The sequence below is a fragment of the Nicotiana tomentosiformis genome, chromosome 7, assembly GCF_000390325.3.
Source record: "Nicotiana tomentosiformis chromosome 7, ASM39032v3, whole genome shotgun sequence".
Taxonomy (NCBI): domain Eukaryota; kingdom Viridiplantae; phylum Streptophyta; class Magnoliopsida; order Solanales; family Solanaceae; genus Nicotiana; species Nicotiana tomentosiformis.
The window spans coordinates 117,131,410-117,155,705 of NC_090818.1; the positions used below are offsets into that span (position 1 = coordinate 117,131,410).

General features: G+C 37.8%; 2 protein-coding genes and 1 long non-coding RNA gene across 5 annotated transcripts; 2 read left to right on the forward strand and 1 right to left on the reverse strand.

The window, feature by feature from the left end:
- Nucleotides 1-650: 650 nt before the first annotated feature.
- On the reverse strand, nt 651-1,257 carry LOC138896256 (uncharacterized). The gene is made up of 2 exons (XM_070181052.1): nt 928-1,257; nt 651-686 (listed from the first exon to the last, which is right to left on the reverse strand). The coding sequence occupies exons 1-2, from the start codon at nt 1,255-1,257 to the stop codon at nt 651-653; spliced, it is 366 nt and encodes a 121-aa protein (XP_070037153.1).
- Nucleotides 1,258-10,998: 9,741 nt separating this feature from the next.
- On the forward strand, nt 10,999-23,361 carry LOC104105821 (probable E3 ubiquitin-protein ligase RHG1A). Of its 3 annotated transcripts, none has more exons than XM_033658589.2 (7): nt 10,999-11,613; nt 12,996-13,053; nt 14,309-14,518; nt 15,637-15,762; nt 15,863-16,000; nt 16,095-16,414; nt 17,174-17,241. In XM_033658589.2, the coding sequence occupies exons 3-6, from the start codon at nt 14,309-14,311 to the stop codon at nt 16,233-16,235; spliced, it is 615 nt and encodes a 204-aa protein (XP_033514480.1). In that variant the 5' UTR covers nt 10,999-11,613; nt 12,996-13,053; the 3' UTR covers nt 16,236-16,414; nt 17,174-17,241. The 3 variants fall into 3 exon arrangements, with proteins under 3 accessions (XP_033514480.1, XP_033514473.1, XP_009612513.1); XM_033658582.2 differs by lacking the exons at nt 10,999-11,613; nt 12,996-13,053; nt 14,309-14,518; ... (1 more) ...; nt 15,863-16,000; nt 17,174-17,241 and adding exons at nt 18,500-18,528; nt 18,907-18,967; nt 20,595-20,948; ... (1 more) ...; nt 22,672-22,815; nt 22,918-23,361 and having other exon boundaries at nt 16,233-16,414; XM_009614218.4 differs by lacking the exons at nt 10,999-11,613; nt 12,996-13,053; nt 14,309-14,518; ... (1 more) ...; nt 15,863-16,000; nt 17,174-17,241 and adding exons at nt 18,907-18,967; nt 20,595-20,948; nt 22,510-22,575; nt 22,672-22,815; nt 22,918-23,361 and having other exon boundaries at nt 16,233-16,414.
- Nucleotides 16,421-17,117, forward strand: LOC138896570 (uncharacterized). Its single transcript, XR_011409935.1, has 2 exons — nt 16,421-16,895; nt 16,926-17,117. It is a non-coding gene; the product is annotated as an uncharacterized lncRNA (long non-coding RNA).
- Nucleotides 23,362-24,296: the final 935 nt, after the last annotated feature.

Consider the following 24,296-nt stretch of genomic DNA (forward strand, 5'->3'; position numbering starts at 1 on the left):
CCCTAAATCCTCTTCTGCGTCTTGCCAGCCGTACCTACGGCAGCGCACCTGCAAGAATAGTTCCGTAGGTGCGATTGCACCAGAAGGCAGAAAATTTCCATCTTTGTTCTAAGTCCGATTTCGATCCGTTAACCATCTGAAACTCACCCGAGGCCCCCGAGACCACAACCAAATACACAAACAAGTCCTAAAACATCATACGAACTTAGTTGAGGCCTCAAATTACATCAAACAACGCTAAAATCACGAATCGCACCCCAATTCAAGCCTAATGAAAATTAACGAATTCCAACTTCTATATTTGATGCCGAAACCTATCAAATCAAGTCCGATTGACCTGGAATTTTGCACACAAGTCATAAATAACATAATAGACCTATTCCAATTTCCAAAATCTGATTCTGACCCCGATATCAATAAAGTCAACTCCCGGTTAAACTTCTAAACTTTCAATTTCTTATTTTCGCCATTTCAAGTCTAATTTAACTACGGACTTCCAAATAATTATCCGGACACACTCCTAAGTCCAAAATCATCACACGGAGCTATTGGAATCATCAAAACTCTATTCCAGAGTCGTTTATACATAAGTCCACATCCGGTCAACCTTTTCAACTTAGGTTTTCATCCTTGAGACTAAGCATCTCAATTCATTCTAAAACATCATCGGACCTGAACCAACTACCCTGACAAGTCACATAACATCTATAAAACATAAAATGAGCAGTAAATGGTAGAACGAGATTGTAATACTCAAAACGACCGGTCGGGTCGTTACATTCTCCCCTTCTTAAACAAACTTTCGTCCTCGAACGGGTTTAGAATCATACCTTGAGTCTCAAATAGGTGTGGATATTTGCTCTGCATCTACCGCTCAATCTCCCAGGTAGCTTCGCCGACTGGCTAGCCTCTCCACTACACTTTCACCGAATCTATATTCTTTGATCTCAACTTTCGAACTTGCTGGTCCAAAATGGCTACCGGCTCCACATCATTAGTCAAATTACCATTCCACTGGACCGTACTGAAATCCAAAACATGAGACAGATCTCCGACATTCTTTCGAAGCATGGATACATGAAACACTGGATGAACACCCGATAGACTAGGCGGCAATGCAAGTTCATAATCAACCTCTCCAATCTTCTTAAGTATTTCAAAAGGCCTAATATACCTAGGACTCAACTTGCTCTTCTTCCCGAACTTCTTAACACGCTTCATAGGCGAAACTCGGAGTAGTACCTTCTCTCCTACCATGTAAGAAACATCGTAAACCTTCCGGTCGGCATAACTCTTCTATCTAGACTGTTCAGTGCGAAGTCAATCCTGAATCAATTTCACCTTTTCCAAAGTATCCTGAACTAAATCAGTACCCAATAGCCTAGCCTCACCCGTCTCAAACCAACCCACCGGAGACCGACACCGTGTCCCATATAAAGCCTTATACGGAGCCATCCGAATGCTCGATTGATAGCTATTGTTATAGGCAAACTCTACAAGCGGCAGAAACTGATCCCAAGGACCCCTGAAATCTATAACACAAGCACGTAGTATATCTTCCAAAATCTGAATAGTGCGCTCGGACTGTCCGTTTGTCTGAGGGTGAATTGTTGTACTCAACTAAATATGTGTGCCTAATTCTCGTTGCACTGCTCTCCAAAACTGTGATGTAAGCTGCGTGCCCCGATCTGAAATGATGGACACTGGCACCCGGTGTAGGTGAACAATCTCATGGATATAAATCTCAGCCAATCGCTCCGAAGAGTAAGTAGTCCCAACTGGAATAAAATGTGCGGACTTGGTCAACCGATCCACAATCACCCAAATAGCATCAAACTTTCTCGAAGTCCGTGGGATTCCAACTACGAAGTCCATGGTAATACGCTCCCATTTTCACTCCGGAATTTCAAGTCTTTGAAGCAATCCTCCCGGTCTCTGATGCTCGTACTGCACCTCTTAACAATTTAAACATTGAGCTACAAACCCCACTATATCTTTCTTCATCTTTCTCTACCAATAGTGCTGCCTCAGGTCATGGTACATCTTAGCGGCACCCAGATAAATGGAATACCGCAAACTATAGGCTTCCTCAAGAATTAACTAACGCAACCCATCTAAATTTGGCACACAAATCCGACCCTGCATCCTCAACATCCCATCATCTCCAATAGTAAACACTTTGGCATCGCCGTGCTGGATTGTGTCCTTCAGGACAAGCAAATGGGGATCATCATACTGGCGCTCTCTGATGTGGTCATATAAGGAACCCCGAGAAACCACACAAGCTAGAACCTGACTGGGCTCAGAAATATCTAATCTTACGAACTCGTTAGCCAAGTCTTGAGCATCAACTGCAAGAGGCCTCTCACCAACAGGAATGAATGTAAGGCTACCCATACTCACCGCATTTCTACTCAAGCATCGGCCACCACATTGGTCGTCCTGGGATGATACATAATAGTAATATCATAGTCCTTTAGCAGCTCCAACCATCTTCGATGTCTCAAATTTAGATCGTTTTGTTTGAACAAGTGCTGGAGACTCCGATGATCTGTAAATACCTCACAAGACACACCATAAAGATAGTGCCTCCAAATCTTTAATGCATGAATGATGGTTGCCAACTCTAAGTCATGAACAGTGTAGTTCTTTTTATGTGGTTTCAACTGGCGCAAAGCATAAGCGATCACTCTACCCTCTTGCATTAAGATACACCCAATCCCGATTTGAGAAGCATCACAATACACTGTATAAGAGCCTGAAGCTGAAGGCAAAACTAGAACTGGAGTTGTGGTCAAGACAATCTTGAGCTTCTGGAAGCTCTCTTCACACTCATCCGACCACCTGAATGGAGCACCCTTCTGGGTCAATTTGGTCAAGGGCGATGTAATAGACGAGAAGCCCTCCACAAAGCGACGATAATATCCGGCCAAGCCGAGAAAACTCCAAATCTCAGTAGATGAAGATGGCCTGAGCCAACTCTGAATCGCCTCTATCTTCTTCGGATCTACTTGAATCCCCTCACTAAACACCACGTGCCCTAAGAACGCCACCGAACTAAGCCAAAACTCACACTTGGAGAACTTGGCATAAAGTTTCTTCTCCCTCAACCTTTGTTACAATACCCAAGTATTGTGCATACTCCTCCTGGCTACGTGAGTACACCAGGATATCATCAATAAATACTACGACAAATGAATCAAGATATGGCTGGAATATACTGTTCATCAAGTGCATGGACACTGTTAGGGAGTTGGTCAGCCCAAAAGACATCACGAGAAATTCATATTGACCATAGCGGGTCCTGAATGCCGTATTTAAAATATTCGAATCCAGAATCTTCAGCTAGTGATACCAGACCTCAAATCAATCTTACAGAACACCCTCGCTCCCTGAAGCTGGTCAAATAAATCATCAATACGTGGCAAAGGATACTTGTTATTGATTGTATCTTTGTTAAACTGCCTGTAGTCAATGCACATCCGCATAGTACCATCTTTCTTTTTCACAAATAGAACTGGTGCACCCCAAGGCGACACACTAGGCCTAATAAACCCCTTATCAAAAAGTTCCTGAAGTTGCTCTTTCAATTCCTTCAACTCAGCTGGTGCCATACGATACAGAGGCATAGAAATAGGCTGAGTGCCCGGCACCAAGTTAATACCAAAGTCAATATCCCTATCGGGTGGCATACCCGACAGGTCTGTAGGAAATACATCCAGAAAATCTTGCACTATCGGTACAGAATCAATAGTAGGAGTGTTTGCATCAACATCTCTCAAAGTCTTGACAGTCCAGGATTGCATGACATGGAGACAACCAATCCATACCCAAGATTACATTGAAATCAACCATACTAAGCAATAAGAGATCAACTCTAGTCTCCAGTCCCCTAATAGTCACTACACGTGACTGATATACACGGTCGACAACAATAGTGTCACACACCGGCGTGGATACATGAACAAATGAGACTAAGGACTCACGGGGCATATCCAGATAATGAACAAAATATGATGATACATACAAATATGTGAAACCAGGGTCAAATAATATAGAAGCTTCCCTGTGGCACACTGAGACAATACCTGTGATCACTGCATCGGAAGCAACGACATCTGGCCTGGCAAGAATAGCATAGAATCGGGCCTGACCGCCACTCGATCGGCCTCCCCCTCTTGGGTGACCCCTAGCTGCCTGAGCCCCTACCCGAGCTGGCTGGCTGGGTGGTGGAACTGCCGGTGCAGGTACCATCGGCCGAAAACTCTGCTGTGGAGTCCCACTCAACAATATAGGGTAATCTCTCTTGATATGACCCAAGTCCCCGCACTCGAAACAGCCACTATTCTGACGGAACTTCTGCTCCTGATAACCCGAGGCACTATCTGTAGAAACCTAAGCAGACGAGGCATGTTAAGAACTCTGCGCTGGTAGTGCACTGAATGAGGACTGTCTTGAGCGAGCACTGTAAGAACCGTGACTGTCTGATGCATCATGCTGGGATGAACCAACCATCAAAGCGGGCCTATAAGGACGACCCCTACTGTAATAGCGTTGTCCACCAGAAGGGACACCACTGAAATTACCCGGACCACGAGACATTTTGGCCTCCCTCTCCTTGCGCTCCTGAATACGGACCATCTTTAGCCATCTAGCACTGTTAACCACCTCGTCGAATTTAGCACATGCTACATTTCCCAGAGTCATAACAAAACGAAACTGCTGGTTAAGGCCATTAATGAACCTCCTGATCTTATCCTTCTCAGTGGGAACTAACAAAACTGCATGACGAGCCAATTCTGAAAACCGCATCTCATACTGGGTCACGGACAGGTCCTCCTGACGTAAATGCTCGAACTACCTATGCAGTTCCTCTCTGCGGGTCTGTGGCACAAACTTCTCCAGGAATAATACGGAGAACTCATGCCATAATAGTGGTGCTGCACCAACTGGTCTGCTCCTCTCATAAGTCTCCCACCATCTAAAGTCTGCCCCGGTCAGCTAAAACGTAGTAAATGAGACCCCACTGGTCTCCAAAATACCTGTTGTACGAAGAATCAGTTGGCATCTGTCCAAGAAATCCTGGGCATCCTCTGACTCAGTTCCACTGAATGATGGAGGACGGTGTCTCCCAAACCTGTCTAGTCTCTTCTGCTCCTCTTCATTCATAATAGGACCTACCTAGGCCTGAGCAGCTGCAACCGACTGGACTGGTAGTGCCCCCCGTATCTGAAGTCCCTGAACTACCTGCTCTGGAGTACGAGCGACATGGGTATGAGTAACCTCTCCCCACCTCCCCCGGCCTGAGAAGTGGCTGGTACGGCCTGAGCTGAAACTACCTGAGCAAGGCCAGTGCAAACAGTCAATATCTGGGCTAAAGCCTACTAAAGGCCTGGAATCACAATAGGCATAGCTGGTGTCTGAGCTGGTCCCGCCGGCTCAACTACATCTGGAGTCTACTCTTGAGCTGGAGCAACTGGTGGTTCTACAGGTGTTGCTCTAACTGCTGTGCGAGCTGCACCTCGACCTCTACTATGGCTCCGGCCTCTCGTAGTGCTAACTGGAGGCTGACCGTCCGATCCGATAGTACATATCCTCACCATCTATGAGAGAATATAATAACAGATTTTTAATTTCTGGAATCAACAAATTCGCACGATAGAATACAAGAAAGTGAAATTTTCCTAAGGGTTCGGTACCGTACCGATCCGCAAGACTCTACTAAACCTACTCATGACTCGTGAGACCTATGTAACCTAGGCACTGATACCAACTTGTCACGATCCAAAATCTCACCTATCGTGATGGCGCCTATCTTAATACCAGGCAAGCCTACAACCTCAATAAACCATAAATTCCTTAAGTTTGAAAACACAATAAATAAATTTAAGAGTAAAATCCCACAATTTTTGGATATAATATACTGGCTTTATACAATACACTCCCAAAACCCAGTGTCACTAAGTACATGAGCATCTAAATAACAACACAGTCTAACTGATAAAAATATTGTCTGAAAATGTAGAACAACACAAATAACTGAAAGGGAAAAGAGTAAAGGTCTGCGGACGCCAAACAACTATCTCAATAGTCCCCAACTGATAAATCTCCAAATCTAGCAACCGCTGTATCCGAAAGTACCTGGATCTGCACACGAGGTGCATGGTGTAGTGTGAGTACAACCAACTCAATAAGTATCACAATTAAACAGGGCAAGGTAAGAGAAGCTTAATTCATTGTATTCACTAGTTAAATCAATACAAGTGTATCCTGCTCAACAATATTATAACATGTGAGGGAAAGAAAGAAAGAAAGTAAATCAGATAATGATCAAGGAAATACAAGTTTCACACAGTGCACAGACAACTCGCGTATTGCACGGATAACTCACGTACTAATAATAGAATCTGTATGGACAACTCACGTGCGACAAAGACAATTCACGTGCCAAAGTATCAATATATGGATCCACACGGACAACTCACGTGCCAAAGTATCAATATATGGATCTGCACGTACAATTCACGTGCCACAATATCATACAATAGAAATAAAGCAATGGTACATGTATATAATGAATGAAATAAGGTTCTCTTCTCCCCAGACTAATATAAATAACATGCCAAAGTGTAGACCTATGCAAAATGTACTATCGTAACTAATCCGGGAATTTCATCAATGAAAAATATTTATCGTGTTTGTTCTGGGATTTAAACCTCTGAGTAAACACATCATGGTTTACTTAAATAACATAAATTGTTATCACGTGTTTGATATCGAAGCTCGAAGCTTAACAGTCATTTCTGGGCTTATAGAAGCCCAAGCACAATCCAAACATAAATACACAACCCCGGTGCCCGCACATGGGACCATCCCCACATATGTGCGCACCCAAAAGCACGTGGCTATCATAACAATTCAGGCAACTAGTGCCTCAACCGAATTTAAATACGACACTTACCTCAAGCAACTCGAATCACTCCGCTAGCAAGCCCTTGCCTCGCGAATCAGTCTCCAAACGCCCCGAATCTAGTAACAATAATTTGATACAGTCAACAAAAATTATAGGAATCAATTCCATATGAAAAAACTAAATCTTCCCAATTAACTCCGAAAATTCACCCAAAAATTAACAGTGGGGCCCATATCTCGGAACCCGACAAAAGCTATAAAATATGAACGCCCATTCAAACACGAGTCCAACCATACCAAATTTACCAAATACCGACATCATCTCGACCTCCAAATCTTAAATTCTTATTTTGAAATTCCTAGGCCCAAATCCTCGAATTGCACCTCAAAAATACATAATCTAGTCGAAATACTCAATGATAATTTAATATTATTGACTAACAATGATCACAAGTGACTTACCTCAAGTGTCCCTGTGAATTCTCTCTGAAAAATTGCTCCAAACCGTGTTTGAAATGTCCAAGAATGAGAAAATCTCGGACCCCTCTGTTTTTGTAACCAGACCAGTGTTTTCGCATCTGCGATAAAATTGGCCGCATCTGCGGTCTCGCAGATGCGAAGCCCTCCCTCGCTTTTTCGACTTCCTTCGCTTCTGCGAACACGAGGTCCGCTTCTGCGGCCTCGCTTTTGTGGTCGCAAAGCCGCTTCTGCGGCAGTAGCTACCCTTCCTTCCCTCCGCATCTGCGGAGCCTGGCTCGCACCTGCGGGCTCGCAGATTCGGAAGTCTTCACGCACCCGCGATCCAACCCCAGGCCAGCCCCAAATCCGCTTCTAAGCCTTGCCAGCCGCACCTGCGGCAGTGCACATGCGAGAATAGTTCTGCAGGTGCGATTGCACCCAAAGGCAGAAAATTTCTAGCTTTGTTCTAAGTCCGATTTTGATCCGTTAACCATACGAAACTCACCGGCCCCCGAGACCACAACCAAATACACCAACAAGTTCTAAAATATCATACGAACTTAGTCGAGGTCTCAAATTACATCAAACAATGCTAAAAACCATGAATCGTATCCAATTCAAGCCTAATAAAAACTAACGAATTCCTACTTCTACATTCGATGCCGAAACCTATCAAATCAAGTCCGATTGACCTCAAATTTTGCACACAAGTCATAAATGGCATAACAGACCTATTTCAATTTTCTGAATCGTATTCCAACCCTGATATCAATAAATTCAACTCCCAGTCAAACTTCCAAACTTTTAATTTTCCATTTTCGCCATTTCAAACCTAATTTAACTACAGACTTTCAAATAATTATGCGGACACATGCCTAAGTCCAAAATCAACATACAAATCTATTGGAATCATCAAAACCCTATTTTGGAGTCGTTTACACATAAGTCAACATTCGGCCAACCTTTTTAACTTAGGTTTTTATCTTTGAGACTAAATGTCTCAATCCATTCTGAAACCTCACCGGACCTGAACCAACTACCCCGACAAGTCACATAACATTTGTAAAGTACAAAATGAGCAGTAAATGGGGGAACGGGGCTGTAATACTCAAAATGATCGGACGGGTCGTTACACTATTAGACTCGATAATGCTGTTGAGTTTTCATCCCAAGCATTTGATGATTATTGCTTATCAATTGGGATAAAATTGAAACATCTTGTAGCTCATGTTCACACTCAAAATGGCCTTGCAGAGTCTTTGATTAAACGTTTGCAATTGATAGCAAGACCGTTACTCATAAAAACGAGGTTACCCACTTCTGTTTGGGGTCATGTCATTTTGTATGCATCAATGTTAGTTCGTCTCAGACCGATAAATTATCATAAATATTCCCCGTTGTTATTAATTTTGGTTCATTAACCTAATATATCCCATTTAAGAATAATTTTATTATTATGACATGAATGATCACTGATCGCGTACCTATTGTGATTATGTCAAAGTATTATGACAATGTGATTATTACAAGACAAAAGTAATGGAAGCAACATATCTTGCCTATAATGATTTTGACCATGACCATAATGGTATAGCTTTCTCCTTGAAAGAGATATTCACCATATGGATATTGATGAATATGTGGTAGTACAAATTAATTGAGAGCTCTGGAAGAGCTAATTATATTATTTTGGAGAAATAAAATTGATTATCAATAATGTATTGTATCATAGTAAGTCTCAAAGAAACTTATTGAGTTTCTAAAGCATTCGCGAAAGCGGTTGGTTACATTGAGACTATAAATATAGAAAATATTTAATATCTTCTATTACTTCAACTTGTAGCGGGGTAATATGTATGTGAAAAGCTACCCGCTTTATTTTCCAATTTATACTACACAAATAAAAAAAATGCCATAATAAAGTAGAAGTTTATTGATATAAAAACCCATATCATAATAAACTTAGAGTTTATTGATAATTGCATACGTCATGGTGTAAACTTAAAGTTTATCAATATTGATAATTTATTCAGTTGGCATAACTAGTTTAGCCATATCAATTTAAGTATGATGTGCAAAAATAAAAGAGAATTCACATGGGTAAATATTTAAGAACTAGAAAGTTATTTACGAATTCTCTTATGTTGCTTGTTCTCATTAATTAATAGACGAACTAAAATTGGGATTGAATCCCATGAATGCTGGAAATATCAAAGGTGAATATGGGCCCATTCCCCTGCTATGTATACCACATAAGTTGCATCTATGAGATGGTTACATGTGCGATTATTATTAACGCGCAACATGGTGTTTGCCAGATAACTTGCTCAATAATTTAATTTAGAGCATATTCTAGATTATCTATTCAAGACAGTTCATCTTGATAAGTTGGTTTACATCACAGTTGGTTTAGCAAAGTGATTTATTGAGTGTCCCCACTTAATAGCTAAACTATTGCTTATGAGAACAAAGTTATTTATATCGGTTTGATATATGTTATATACGGAAGTATATTACATTCTCCCCTCACAAGTGGTTCAAGGTCAGGAACTAAATAATTTTATCTTATTATTATTGATGTGCAATGTATATTTTAATTAACACCATAACATACAAAGGTGTGTTTCCAAAATTAAGAAAGCAAGTTAGTTTTTCTAATATGATGAGGGGGAGAAATGATAAACAGTTGAGAAAAAGTTACGCGGAATGAATTATCATTTGTACATCTAGATCCTCGAATAAGATAATATGAACTTGAAGTTCATAAAAAGATAATTCATCTGCAATATATTGTAAAATATGCCAGACGAATTTGCTAACCCAAAGAAAGTGACTATATTCTTACTGCAAATGCTCCTATTAGAATAAGTCCTAGAAAGACAAAGTTTATGGTACGCTTAAAGTGTATAGACAAATCGGTTTCAAATAAAACTTCTTGATAAAGAAATGAGCACATGATCAAAATGATCATAAGTGTAATCTTTTCCCTTACAAGATTTTGTCCCACTGGGTTTTTCTTGTAGGATTTTTAACGAAGCAACTAAACGGTGTATTGTTAGATAAGTGTACTCTTTTTCCTTTACTAAAATTTTTTCCCATTTAGGTTTGTTTTAATTAAGGTTTTAACGAGACGCATTATCTATTGAATAGACATTCAAGGGGAGTGTTATAAATAAAATTGTAAGAGAAATTTTAGGTTTTGTTATTTGGTGGCTAAATCACTTTTTCCCTATAAATAGAGTATTCTCTCTCATTATAATTGATCCAAAAAATCAATAAGCATTCTAGGTATCTTTCTTTGCAATAGTCTTCTTTATTGTTTCGTTACAATATTAGTTTTTATTAATCTATTTTAATAAGTAGAATTCCAACTTCAAATCATTAGCAGTATATTTTTCTATTTTATAATTCAACAAGATAAATTGAAATATATGTACGTGATAAAGTTTTTTATTATTTTTTAATACAAACTTAATAAGTAATACTTGAAAGTGAATGCACACACAATTTACCGATTCGAATTTGAAATTAATTGACATAGAAAAATTTAAGAAGTCAGTATGAACTCATCAATGAGTGCTCTAATTGAGGTTGTTCCTATCCTTAACTTTTGAGTTTTGAATCTTGATTACTGTAATATCTTGTTTTAATTTTTTTACCATCTTTAATTCTTGACTTTTGATTTGCTGTAATCTCTTGTTTTAAATTTATTACTATCCTCAATTCTTGACTTTTGATTTGCTGTAATCTCTTGTTTTAATTTTGTTACTATCCTCAATTTTTTGAATTTTGATTGCTATATTCTCTTGTTTTTAAGGCTGTTCTTTTTATTTTTTTATTTTTTTATGACGGTTGTGTCTTGGCCAACTTGTGCACACCTTTTAAGGTCGTTCTAATCCTCAATTCATGAATCTTTATTACTGTAATCTCATTGTTTTATTAAATAGTCCCTTTTCCCTCTGCCATTTACTTTGTTTGCAGCCAAAGCATTTGATATTTTGGTGAGTGTTAATCTCTGCTTTCAAGGGTTAGTTTTTTGTGAGAAAAAAAGTCTTTGTTGATATAAACCTCTCTCAATTGTTTTCTTGATTTATTGTTTGATGTGTGTTGTATGTTAATAAATTTGATGCAAAAAGTAGTGTTTTCATGTAGAATAATCAAATTGTTTTATTTTGATTATACAGAGGGGCGGAGCCACCTACTGGGAAGGGGGTCCAATTGAATCCCCTTCGTATACTCCGTAGATAGGGTAATTTTTTATTTATTTATATATAAACGATTGAATCCCCTTTACATAAGAGAAACCTCTAGTGTTCTAATAAAGGGGTTCAGAAAATTTTAAGTCGTAGATTCAAATTCCAAATGAGTCATTCCTGTCGTTTTTTAATCCCTTTAACGAAGTTCCTGGCTCCGCCATTGATTAAACCATTGAATCTATTACCTTGATGGTCATGCATGTATTCATGTATTTTTTACCTTTTTTTATTAATCATATATTTATATTTATTTCCTACTTAATGTTTTTTGGCATTAGATTTTGTTTTTGATGAGATATGGCCACGATCTGTCATAGATTATATTTTTAGATTGAGTTGTGTCATTCTTTATCATTAGATCTGTGGTTTCCTAGACTCTTAACAGAAAGTTATAGTTTTTTGCCTTGTTCTGCTTAAGGATTTTAGATTGTAATTGTTATAATATGCATTCATGGTTTTATGATGTTGGTAGATCTCTGTGATATCTAAGCCTAATCTTTGGTTATTCTCCACCCCTCCACCCCCTAAAAAGGGAAAAAAGGAACCAAAAAAGGAAAAAAGAAACCAAGAAAGTAAAATTTACTTGCATTAGGTACTTGCTTTGGTTTGGGTCAATTAAAGCCCTTGCTCTTGATGAGTCGGAGCATGTGCTATATCCTTTAGATTTAACATGAACTTAATGGTGGTGCTCATTTTTTGAATGTATAATATTATCTGGTGGACAAAATTACTTTGTACCTGTTGCTGGTGGGAGGTGACAGGTATCCCGTGGAAATAGTCGAGGTGCACGAAAGCTGGCCCGGACACCACAGTTATTAAAAAAAGCCTTATGAAAGGTGTTATATGTTAGCATTTGAAATCTCTCCTATTTAGAGATGAAGTAGCTTCTGCTCTTATGTCTTCCTTGTTGTTTTTACCCCTTTTATTCCTTTTTAATTTTTTTTTTTAATGTTATTAGTCTACCTATGGTGAACCTTTTGAATACTAAAAGAGCAAGGGGTTTCATTTCATTTCTTGGGTGTGAGGGAGATCTTAAATAGAGTGGAGTAGATTCAAAGGTTTCATATAGCCAACCCCAAGTAATTTGGGATTAGCAAAGTTGATCGACTAATTGACAAGTTACATGTGTAAAAAACTTTTTCGGGTGATTGTCATTGATCTTTTAGTTCAGATTAATTAGATACGGATGATGCTCCTTTTCTTCTTGAAGGACACTAGCTTATAATGAAAAAAATCATTGGCTAGATGCTGCTCTCGGGCAAGAGAGTTCGAATTATTTTGCAGTTTATCAAACACTACTTACTGCTTCCAGATACTACTAAACTTCTTTTGTTGTTCGTCAGCCTGAGCTATGACTTTTATTTTTGCAGACAACTGAAGTTTCTCTATCTCGTATCTACTTAAGGGAACATTTGCAACACTTGAGGTAAATATTCCTTTACCTGCTTCTCTGGCAACTGTGTTTTCTTGTAAACGGTTTATGGGATAATTCCCTTTTTGCAATTTTGTTTTTTACGGAAGTTGGCTTAATGTGAAATTTACTTTACTCTTCAATTATGAAATATTGATTTTTTTTTCGTGAAGTAGTGAAAAATAATGAGTAACGGCTTAAAGGAAATGCATGTTTAGTGAGGTTCCGGATAGTTTTTAACTAGTTTTCCGAATGTGGGAACATATGGAATCAATTTTCCTAATACTAAACGCCAAATAGCTAAGTTGAGTTTCAATTTTCCTTCTCTTCCTTTCTTTAACCTCTAGGTGTTCGGACTTGGCTTGGGTTGGTATAGTACTTTCCAAGTTGCATTTATGATTTATCATCCGCGTATCTAAGAATGCAAAATAACTATTCCGAGAGTAGTTTTTGTTTTTCTTTCCCTTTCCCTCCTCCCCCACCCAAAGGATTTAGCGTTGTCTTGGGTTGGTTTAATACTAACCTAGTTGAGCATGTTTGTTGCAACCCTTAATAGTATATCTACCGTTTTTTTGTGAAGTAAGTTGTTTCTTTAATAATGCATCAAGTAGATGCTGAAGTACAAAAGAGGAAACACAAAAAAGAAAATGTTAGCTCTAGTACATCAGGCCTATTCTAGAATCAGAGAGCTAACAAAATCCCGAAACATAACCGGGCTATTTACAGGAGTTAGCTTGTTCCAACTAAATAAAATAAAAAAACTACTAGCTTTTCGAGAGTGGTTTGGAGCTTAATAGTATATCTACCTTTTTCTTTATATTTCAACTTAGAATGTCTTTTAATGAGGTAGTTTTACCCATCACCCGGAAGGGGAGCCTTGGTCGTATCTGGTATAGTTGTTGCCATGTGACCAGGGAGTCACGGGTTCGAGCCGTGAAAACAGTCTCTTGCAGAAATGCAGGGTAAGGCTGCGTACAATAGACCCTTGTGGTCCGGCCCTTCCTCGGACCCAGCGCATAGCGGGAGCTTAATGCATCGGGCTGCCCTTTAGTTTTTCCCATCACCTACTGTACTGGTGGTTTACATTGGTGTTACCTCGTCCTCCTAGTTTGTTCCGGAATTCTGCTGAAAAGAAATTTCTAGCTCTTCTCTTACCTTCTTTAGAAAAAAAAAAAGGAGAGATTTTCAAGCTCTTCACTAAGCTACCCTTCTTTCAATATCTCAACCAATTGTTCTAACAAACAGCAATTCATTTCTTATTGCACCTCAGATGGAGAGCTACGGAACTAATGGTGACAGCAACTTGACCTTCAACGGAACTCTTAATGCTGCTACTAATTCAACTCCTGCTTATAGGGTAAGAGTTGAAAATACTCCTGAACGGATGGTTGAGAGTATTGTGTCCGTGATCCAGGGACTGCAGGAAACAACAGCAGCGTTGACTTCCTTGATTCGAAATAATCTTGCTCTCATGATTCCAGTTAAGTTTCTTCACTTTACTAAGGTTTCAGTCGTACTCCTCTTTTTTATGTTGGTGGTTCTATATTATTTAGCCATCTATTCCTTAACAAAATTGGGCTCATTATGGATATTGATTTTGGAAAAGGATTTAGAGATGATGAAATTTTTCTCTAGAATATTTTCTTGCTAATCTCCCCTTTGTTTGATATCTCCCTTCTACCCATCCAATGTTTTTAGAAATACTCTATTTCAGTTTGTTTGTTTATCTCTGCCATGTCTTATCAACATCACCGTGTTTGATACTTGATTTGAAACTTAATTGTACACTTTTAAGTATTTTAGGTATTTCCTGCTTAGGAAAAAGTTGCTTCCTCAGAAAATTTTATTGTTATTTTCCAATAATTCCTTGTTGAGTTGCATTAATTATAAATACATGTATTAGCCACTGGTTCTTAAAATCTTGCTAACCTGTAAGTTTTCTCTGAGTACTAGTTTTCTGTACCTTTCCAATAACCTAAATTTCACATTATTCCAAAGAAAAAGACAGAGTATCACTTAATTGAAGATAAATAAATCATAGACGAAGTTAGCGTTCTACCCTGACCTAGCTCAGGAACTTGAATGCCAACACCAATTCTTTATACTCAAAACAAGGGCTTTGTGTACTTTTGTCTATATGAATACGAATAGGAATGATGTGACTTTTCAGTTGAGCTTCATTTTATGTGCACACGTTTAGTTCCATATAAAATGATATTTATCAGTTTTAACACCAATTGTTACTAGCATCTGAATATTGCAACCCAATAATTTATTATTATGTTTGCATGAGTAACTTCTTCTGTTGCTTGATTATGTAAGAGTAGTTGTATTCTCTACCTACTGTCTACCTTCTGTTTGCAACTGAATAAGAACAATGCTGTCGGGTTATTCATTCAACTCAATTAAGAGCTTGTCACTCATTAAAAAATAGAAACTTAAAAAAGGAAGGGAAGTTTGTCGCAGATTTCCTTCTCACTTTGGTATAACCCAGAGCTAAGGCTAGAATTTCTCTTCTGCTCTTATATATTTGTCATGCAATTTTGTTGTTGGTATGGTGTTCAATGAGTCTGCTCCTAAGTGAGTTTATCATTTCAGGAAAGTGACGATGAATTGGAAGACGAAGAAGATGAAGATGAAGATGAAGATGAAGATGTGGACGAAGATGAAGATGAAGATGAAGATGAAGATGAAGATGCCGGGCAGGGTATCTTATCTTCTGAGGTAATGCTTTAGAAACACAATAAATTAGTGTTTGGTACAGCATACTTTGAATCTTCCTTTGAATAGATGACATCCTGTAACAAAGTGTTTTATCTTTCAGGAATTATTCAAACTACACAGGTATCTGAAAAATGTTAGTGCTGGATGGAGAGCAAGAGCTTTTGATTTAAGCGTTAAGCTGCATAAGTACGAGTCGTCAACATCTCTTGAGAGCAAGGAGAACTGCTGCATATGCTTGGTAAAGAGCACCTAATTTCAGCCCCCCCCCAAGTATGTCAGCTTACTTAAGTATTCTAACCTTTTTTTCTTCTTTTTGGTCATTTGTGTATTAGGATGACTACTGCGACGGGGAAGAACTTGCAAAAATTGATTGTGACCATTTATACCATGTTGATTGTATTAAAAAGTGGATCGAGCGCAAGAACTCTTGCCCCATTTGCAAGAGGGATGCATTGCCTATTCTAGACTTATAGTCCGTGCACTCTGTGCTCGCTCGGCTGCAGTAATCAGTTACAGTTTGGCTGGGTGAACCGACTGGTGGCGTCTTTCTGCATCTGGTTGTTTGATGTGCTCAAGAGAGTTGAGCGGAACTTAAAAATAAGGAACCGTTCTCAGATAGAGAAAACAATGGTTTTTAGTTCTTCTATATTTAGTAAGTTTGATGCTTTTTCTTGCTTTTCGATGATAATAAGATTTAGCAAGACCTCGAAGCTAAACATAACTTACTACTCATGTTGGTTTTGAGTAGCTTATATCCATAAATTTGGTTTGTTGGATATTTTCTGCTGGTTTTGAATACCCCTTTACTGGTGCTGCTTCATTTTAGTTCTTGATATAATTGCTGATCTATTTGCTAGGTTATGTGTACTGTATTATGTGCTCAACTTAGTGGGAGAAATGTGTTGATATTATATGCATAAATGTGTATGTATTACCTGCATAATAGGTAAACACGTGCATGCAATATTTTCTGCAGTTTTTGAATACCTCTTTATATGGTGCAGCTTCATTTAGGATATGATATAATTACTGAATTATCTTAGTTTCCAAAGTTACGTGCACCTGTTTGTTTGTACGACTTACTAAAAAGAACTCATTTGTGCTTGTATGAATACTTATAAATGTCTATGTTTGTAACTACGTAACACATGCATGCTTATAAGCATGTACTATTTAATATGTACTCTTTCAGTCCAAAATCTTTCAATCTTTCCTTTTTCCGCCCAGGGTTACATAATTTGCTTTCTTTCTTAGGTGCAAGTAAAACAGTGTCTTTTTGTATTAAAATCTATTATGGTTTTGAGAATTAAGAAGATTGAGTTCTTTCAAATATATCCAGTAAAATTAGAACAAAAGGTTGGAGGATAATATGATCTTTATCTAGGTTGTTTTTTCCTTCTTTTTTTTTCAGAAATGTTTACAGAGAGGGGTGGTGCAAGACTAGTGTTACATGAAAGAGTAGCAACCTTAATCCGCTAGGTTAGGTACTGGAATTCAAGAATCAATTTAGCCCTTGAAACTTGAAAGTAGATACTGCCATGAGCATCTTCAGATAACTACTCATCTCAGTTATATTAGATATTGACTAGGATTACATTATAAATTTATTACTGTAATTGTCTATTCGTTAGCAGATATGCTAGACTGAATTGAAATTATGCAGTCAGAATTCCTGACATTAAGGTTCTTTTCACTTCTCAAACTAATTCACATAGAGATAAAATATTTAACTGTGTTTTTTTTTTACTGCTGGACTTTTGCTTAGACCCATACGATTTAGCTTTTTCATCATCTTTTGAATTTTGGGAAGTCATCTGTTTGCATAAATGTACTAGAAGTTTGGCTGAAATTGTTAAACAATAGGAGAAGGTGCTCCTAACTTATTGAATTATACTTTTACTGAGTTTGATTGCGAAATCTTGGTGGTGTTTGATCTAAAGTTCGAGTATCCTGCTCGGCTATTTTAGGTTGGAGAGTATTATAGTCCAAGTTTATTTTCCATTAAACTTAAAAAGGCTTATTTTCGCACAAATTCTTTAAAGAGGTACAAAAGATAAACAGTAGCCCGAAATGATACTATTTGTGCAAATCGCCCTGATTTTCCTTACTGAAGTCGCATACCCGGCAAAATCATAGAGCCAACACAAATAAGAGAAATTTAAGGGAAAGGCTAGTCTGTTAGGCTAAAGACAAAAAGGTTAATAGCGCTTCAGTATGAAATCATCTATGATAATGTCCAAGAACCACAATAGTAGCGACAAGAGTATGAAGATACTCGAGAAAGATGCCTTTTCCCTGTGTATGTTACAGACTACATATTGGTTTGAAATGCGAGGAGGCTGCACTGCCTCATATCGCCATTTCCATGCATTTCTCTCTATGTGAACGCTGTAATTAAGGTTGTTCATATTCGTGAATCTTGATTGCTGTAATCTCGTGTTTTAAATTTATTAGTATCCTCAATTCTTGACTGTTTATTGCTGTAATCTCTTGTTTTAAATTTGTTACTATCCTCAATTCTTGACTGTTTATTGCTGTAATCTCTTGTTTTAAATTTTTTATTATCCTCAATTCTTGACTGTTATTGCTGTAATTTCTTGTTTTAAATTTGTTACTATCTTCGGTTCATAACTGTTTAATTGCTGATTCAAGAATATGAATTACTGTAATCTCGCGTTTTATTAAATAGTCCCTACTCATCACCCACTTTTCCCTTTGCCATTTACTTCCATTGCAGCCAAAGCATTTCCCTTGATTCACATATGGGTGAGTGTTAATCTCTGCATTCTTATCTTGATATATTATGGTTTGATGCATGGTGTATGCTAATGAGTGGGACGCCAAAAAGTTGGTGCCTTTTCGTCGTAAGAAAAATTTAGTTGGTTTATTTTGCCATTGAAACTATCACCTTGTTGGTCATGCATGTATCCATGACGATTCATATTTTTCTTTCCTTTTCTGATAAGTCATATTTCTTTCCTATATTATGTTTTTCGCATCAGATTTTGATTTTGAATAGATACTGCTCTAGGGCAAGAGAGTTTGAATAACTTTGCAGTTTATCAAACAGTACTTACTGCTTCCAGATACTGCTAAACTTCTTTAGTTTTTCGTCAGCCTCAGCTATGATTATTGGTTTTGCAGACAACTGAAGTTTCTCTATCTAGTGTCTTCCGATCCGAAGGGAACATTTGCTACACTTGAGGTAAATATTTCTTTACCTGTTTCTGTGGAAACTGTCTTTTCTTGTAAACCTTTTATGGGATATTTTCCTTTTTGCAATTTTGTATTTTCCGGAGGTTGGCTTAATGTGATAGATTTTCCTTTTAGGTGATCTCTGTATATACAAGGATATCTGCCAGTAAGTTCTAGGTTATTTAATTTCTGTCAGGTTAAATTCCTTTATATATCCAGAGAATGCGCTGGACAAGAAAGTGACGAGAAAGGAAAGTGAGTTTCTTGCTAACATATGATTGACCTCCCAGCAAGTTAGAGAAATTTATTAATTAACTCTAATAAACAACTTTTATCCAATACCTGCACAAGTAACTGTAGATGAATTTGAAATCCTTGCGAAATATGACAGTTCGGAATAATTTCAATAAACAGCTCAAAGTAAATAATGGAGGAACTGTATTATTTCTCTAAAAGATGATGCAACTACTATATCATTTCTGTAGCAAAAGTAAAAAGCTTTATTTAATGAAGTTGTAACTTTGGAAGTGCTTTATTATAGGCTCCTTCCGTCTAAAAAGCTTGACCTGATTGGCTATAACATTATCAATTTGACTAATGTTGTATTGGTTCGTTATAATAGATCTATGTACTTCAAAGCACAGAAAACACTTCTAATCTTGAACTTTGAATTAGAAAGCATTACACATCATTTGAGAAACCAATGCAAATCCGTTTGGCCCTTTAAATAGGAAATGTTGACTTTTTTAGTGATGGATGAAGTGGAAAATAAGGAGTAACAGCTAAATGAGAATGCATGTTTAGTGAAAAAGGTGAGCTTCTCCCAATGGTTTTGCATCCACTAGTGTTGTTGTTGTGGGAGAGTATGGGATCAATTTCCTTATATCAAACACCTAAAGCTTACACATATTGTAACTCCTTAACTTTATATCTACCTTTATATTTTATCTTAAATGTAGAAGGGTCTGGAGATTGGGGATTAAGGTAGAAGGTTAGTCTATAGGCGTGCGTGTCTCCTTTTCATGCTGGTTGCATAAGTACTAGTCTTGTATATCCGTATCTTCTTATCTTCAGATTTCTTTTACTATTTGTTGGTTCGTTTGCTTTGATTATTCTATCTCTGTATCACCTATCTCGTTGTTGTTACCAATTGTTATTTCTGCTTCTTTTCCTTTATCTTTGAGCCGGGGGTCTATCGGAAACAACCTCTCTACTTTCACAACATAGGGGTAATGTCTGCGTACACTCTATCCCCCCCCCCCCCAAACAAAGACCCCACTATGTGGGATTACACTGCATTTGTTGTTTGTTGTTGCTGTCTTTTGATGAGGTAGTTTTCCCCGTCACCTACTGTACTGGCGGTTTACTTGGTGATCTTCCCTCTTCTCTTTTAGTTTACACACCTGTGCTTTCAGTATTTTCTCCCCTCTTCTCTTTTAGTTTACACCTGTGCTTTCAGTACATTGTAGCTTTTCCATTGGTACAAATCTTTGGCCCAAGAAAAGATTTCGGTAATTCTGCTGAAAAGAAATTTTCAAGCTCTTCACAAAGCTATCTCTCTTCTATTAGTAAAGAGGATTTCAAAATCTCAACCAATCGTTCTAACTAACAACAAAAAATATCCTGTTGTACCTCAGATGGAGAGCTCCAACTCTAATGCTGAAAACTCGACCTTCAGTGGAACTCTTAATGCTAGTGCTAATTCAACTCCTACTAATATGCCAAGAAATGTCACTATCCAGTCCCATATCGAGGAAGTGCAGGCCGAACTCGGACAGAGTGATCGTGCATCAGCTGAATTCATGTCTAACCAGGAGGATGTAAACGATTCTTCTCATGCTGAATTTTGCTTAGTATGTCAACGAATGATTTCTGGGAGCGCGACGTTGAATTCCTTGCTTGAACATACTCATGACATCCTTTCTGCTAATGCTGGTGGTGGAGAGAGAACGGCAGATGTGATCGATTCATCTACACAAACCATGATTCCAGTTAAGTTTCTTTACTTTACTAAGGTTTCAGTTGTACTCCTCTTTTTTAATTTGGTGGTTCTATATTATTTAGCCGTCTATTTTTTTTTAACAAAATTGGACACATTGTGGATATTGATTTTGGGAAAGGATATAGAGATGGACAAATTCTCTCGAATATCTCTACCATGTCTTATCAATATAATTGTGTTTAACGCTTGATTTGAAACTTAGTCCTACACTTTAAGTAGTTTATATGAAGGGGAGCCTTGGCGTAATCGGTAAAGTTGTTGTCGTGTGACCAGGAGGTCACCGGTTCGAGCCGTGGAAACAACCTCTTGCAGAAATCCAGGGTAAGGTTGCGTACAATAAACCCTTGTGGTCCGTCCCTTCCCCGGACACGGCGTAGCGAGAGCTTAGTGCACCGGGCTGCCTTTTTTTTTGAAGTAGTTTATATATTTGATTCTTAGAAAAAATTGCTTCATCAGAAAACCTTTATTTTTATTGTCCAATAATTTCTTATTGAGTTGCATTAATTATAAATATATGTATTAGTTGATAATTCTTAAAGTCTTGCTAACTTGTAGATCTTTTTTTCATTTTTACCTTTTTTGTATTTATATATGATTAATTTACAAAATCTTAATTGTTATATTTTTCATGGGAATGTTCCCACCATGTTGTGCACTTCCTTTTTATCTGACTAGTAGTTTTCTGTACCTTTTCAATAACCTTAATTTCACACTATGCCAAAGAAAAAGACAGAGCATTACTTAATTGACAACAACAACTACCTAGTATAATTTTACAAGTGGGGTCTGGGAAGGTATTGTGTACGCAGACCTTACCCCTACCCTGGGTGGTAGAGAGGTTGTTTTCGATAGACTCCCGGCTCCATCACTTAATTTAAAATACATAAATCATAGACGAAGTTGGTGTTCTACACTGACCTAGCTGAGGAACTGGAATGCCAACGTCAATTCTTTATACACTACTCAAAACAAGGATTTTGTGAATTTATGTCTATATGAATACGAATAGGGATGATGTGACTTTTCAGTTGCGCTTATTTCATGTGCACACGTTTAGTAACTTCTGTCGCTTGATTATGTAAGAGCAGTTCCATTCTCTACCTACTGTCTACCTTCTGGTTGTACCAGACTACCAGGATAAGAGCAACTCAGAAGGGTTATTTAACACAATTAAGAGATTGTTGCTCGTTATAAAATAGAAAATAAAGAAAGAAAGCTTGTCATAGATTTCCTTCTCACTTTGGTATAACCAAAAGCTAAGGCTAGAATCTTCTGCTCTTATATATTTGTCATGCAATTTTTAAGCCGGTGAAGGGGAACCTTGGCATAACTGGTAAAGTTGCTGCCATGTGACCAGGAGGTCACGGGTTCGAGCCGTGGAAACAGCCTCTTGCAGAAATGCAGGGTAAGGCTGCGTACAATAGACCCTTGTGGTCCGTCCTTCCCCGGACCCCACGTATAGCGGGAGCTCAGTGCATTGGGTTGCCCTTTAATTTTTTAGCCGATATGGTGTTCAAGCAGTCTGCCCCTAAGTGATTTCAACATTTCAGGAAAGTGAAGGTGAACTGGAAGAAGAAGGTGAAAATGATGGGCAGAATCCTACTATTGACAATGAGGTAATGCTTCGGAAACAGATAATTTAGTGTTATATACAGCATACTTGAACCTTCCTTTGAATGGATGATATATCTAAATAGTGTTTAATCTTGTAGCTCTTAATGGAATTGGAACTCTACGAGCATATGAGAAATGTTATTGCTGCATTGAGGCACACAACTTTTCCTTTGTACATTAAGCTGCATAAGTACGACTCGTCAACATGTCTTGAGTGCAAGGAACAGTGCTGCATATGCTTGGTAAGGGGCACCTAATTTCAGAATTCATAACACCCCCCCTCAAGTCCGTAAGCTTATGTAAGTCTGATTCTAACTTTTTTTTTTTGGTCATGCGTGTCTTAGGATGAGTATTGGGACGGGGAAGAACTTGCAAAAATTGATTGTGGCCATGTATACCATATTAATTGCATCAAAGAGTGGATCAAGTCCGAGAACTCTTGCCCCATTTGCAGGAGGCTCGCTATGGTACGTTGAGAATCCGTGCATTCCATGTTCACTCGGCTGCAACTAATCAGTTTAGTTTGGACTGAGTGAACTGACTTGTGGCATCATTCCGCATCTTCTTGTTTGATAAAGCTCAAGAGATTTGAGCTAAACTTAAAAATAAGGAACCGTTCTCAGATAGAGAAAACAATGGTCTTTGGTCTTTTAGTTTTTACCTGTTTTTCAGTGATAATAAGTTTAGCGAGACCTCGAAGCTAAGCATAATTTGATACTCATGTTGGTTTGAGTGGCTTATATCCAACAAATTTGATTCTTATGGATATTTTCTGCAGGTTTTGAATACCTCCTTTATTGGTGCTGCTTCATTTAGTTCTTGATATAATTACTGATCTATATTCCAGTTTGCTAGGTTATGTGCACTGGTAAAGTTGCTTCCATGTGACCAAGAGGTCACGGGTTCGAGCCGTGAAAACAGTCTCTTGCAGAAATGCAGGGTAAGGCTGCGTACAACAGACCCTTATGGTCCGGCCCTTCCTCGAACCCTGCACATAGCGGGAACTTAGTGCATCAGGCTGCCCTTTTAATTCCAGTTTGCTAGATTATGTGCACTGCATTGTTTGCTCAATTTATTAATATTAATATGCATAAAATTGTATGTACTAACTACATAATATATAGGTATACATGCATGCAAAAATTTCTGCCGTGTATGAATACCTCCTTATATGGTGCTGCTTCATTTAGGATGTGATATAATTACTGAATCATTATCTTAGCTTACTGAGTTATGTGCACCTGATTAGCTCCCGTTTGACCATAAAATTTGGGACTTTTTTTATTTTTTATTTTTTTTATTTTTTATTTTCAAATATCTGTTTGTTTATAGATTTTAACTATTTTTTAGCATTTTTTGAAAAATAAAATCTTCAAATCCTAAAAACAGCTCTAGAGTAGTTTTTGAAGTTTTTTACTCATAAAACTTCAAATTCTTCTTAAGTAAAAAGCATGTCCAAACATAATTTTAACTTTCAAAAATCATTTTTCATCTCATCTTCAAAAATTCATTTTTTTCAAGTTTCAACTAAATTTATGACCAAACGATAGCTTAATTTGCTTTCTTTCTTAGGTGCAAGTAAAACAGGTTCTTTTTTGTGTTACTATATTAAAGTTTTAAGAGTTAAGAATATTTACATTCAAATATATTCGATAAAGGTAAGAACAAAAAGTTGGAGGTTAATATGATCTAAAGTCTAGAAGTTTTTTTGCTATTGAACTGA

What these genes read in the sequence shown, in the direction of transcription:
- LOC138896256 (XM_070181052.1), bottom strand. Translation starts at nt 1,257, where the DNA reads ATGGTAGGAGAGAAGGTACTACTCCGAGTTTCGCCTATGAAGCGTGTT. An exon ending in GATCAAAGAATATAGATTCG is followed by an intron (nt 687 to 927) that starts GTGAAAGTGTAG and finishes GTGACTTGTCAG; the next exon opens with GGTAGTTGGTTCAGGTCCGA.
- LOC104105821 (XM_033658582.2), top strand. Translation starts at nt 20,595, where the DNA reads ATGGAGAGCTCCAACTCTAATGCTGAAAACTCGACCTTCAGTGGAACT. An exon ending in ATCCTACTATTGACAATGAG is followed by an intron (nt 22,576 to 22,671) that starts GTAATGCTTCGG and finishes TTAATCTTGTAG; the next exon opens with CTCTTAATGGAATTGGAACT. An exon ending in AACAGTGCTGCATATGCTTG is followed by an intron (nt 22,816 to 22,917) that starts GTAAGGGGCACC and finishes TGCGTGTCTTAG; the next exon opens with GATGAGTATTGGGACGGGGA.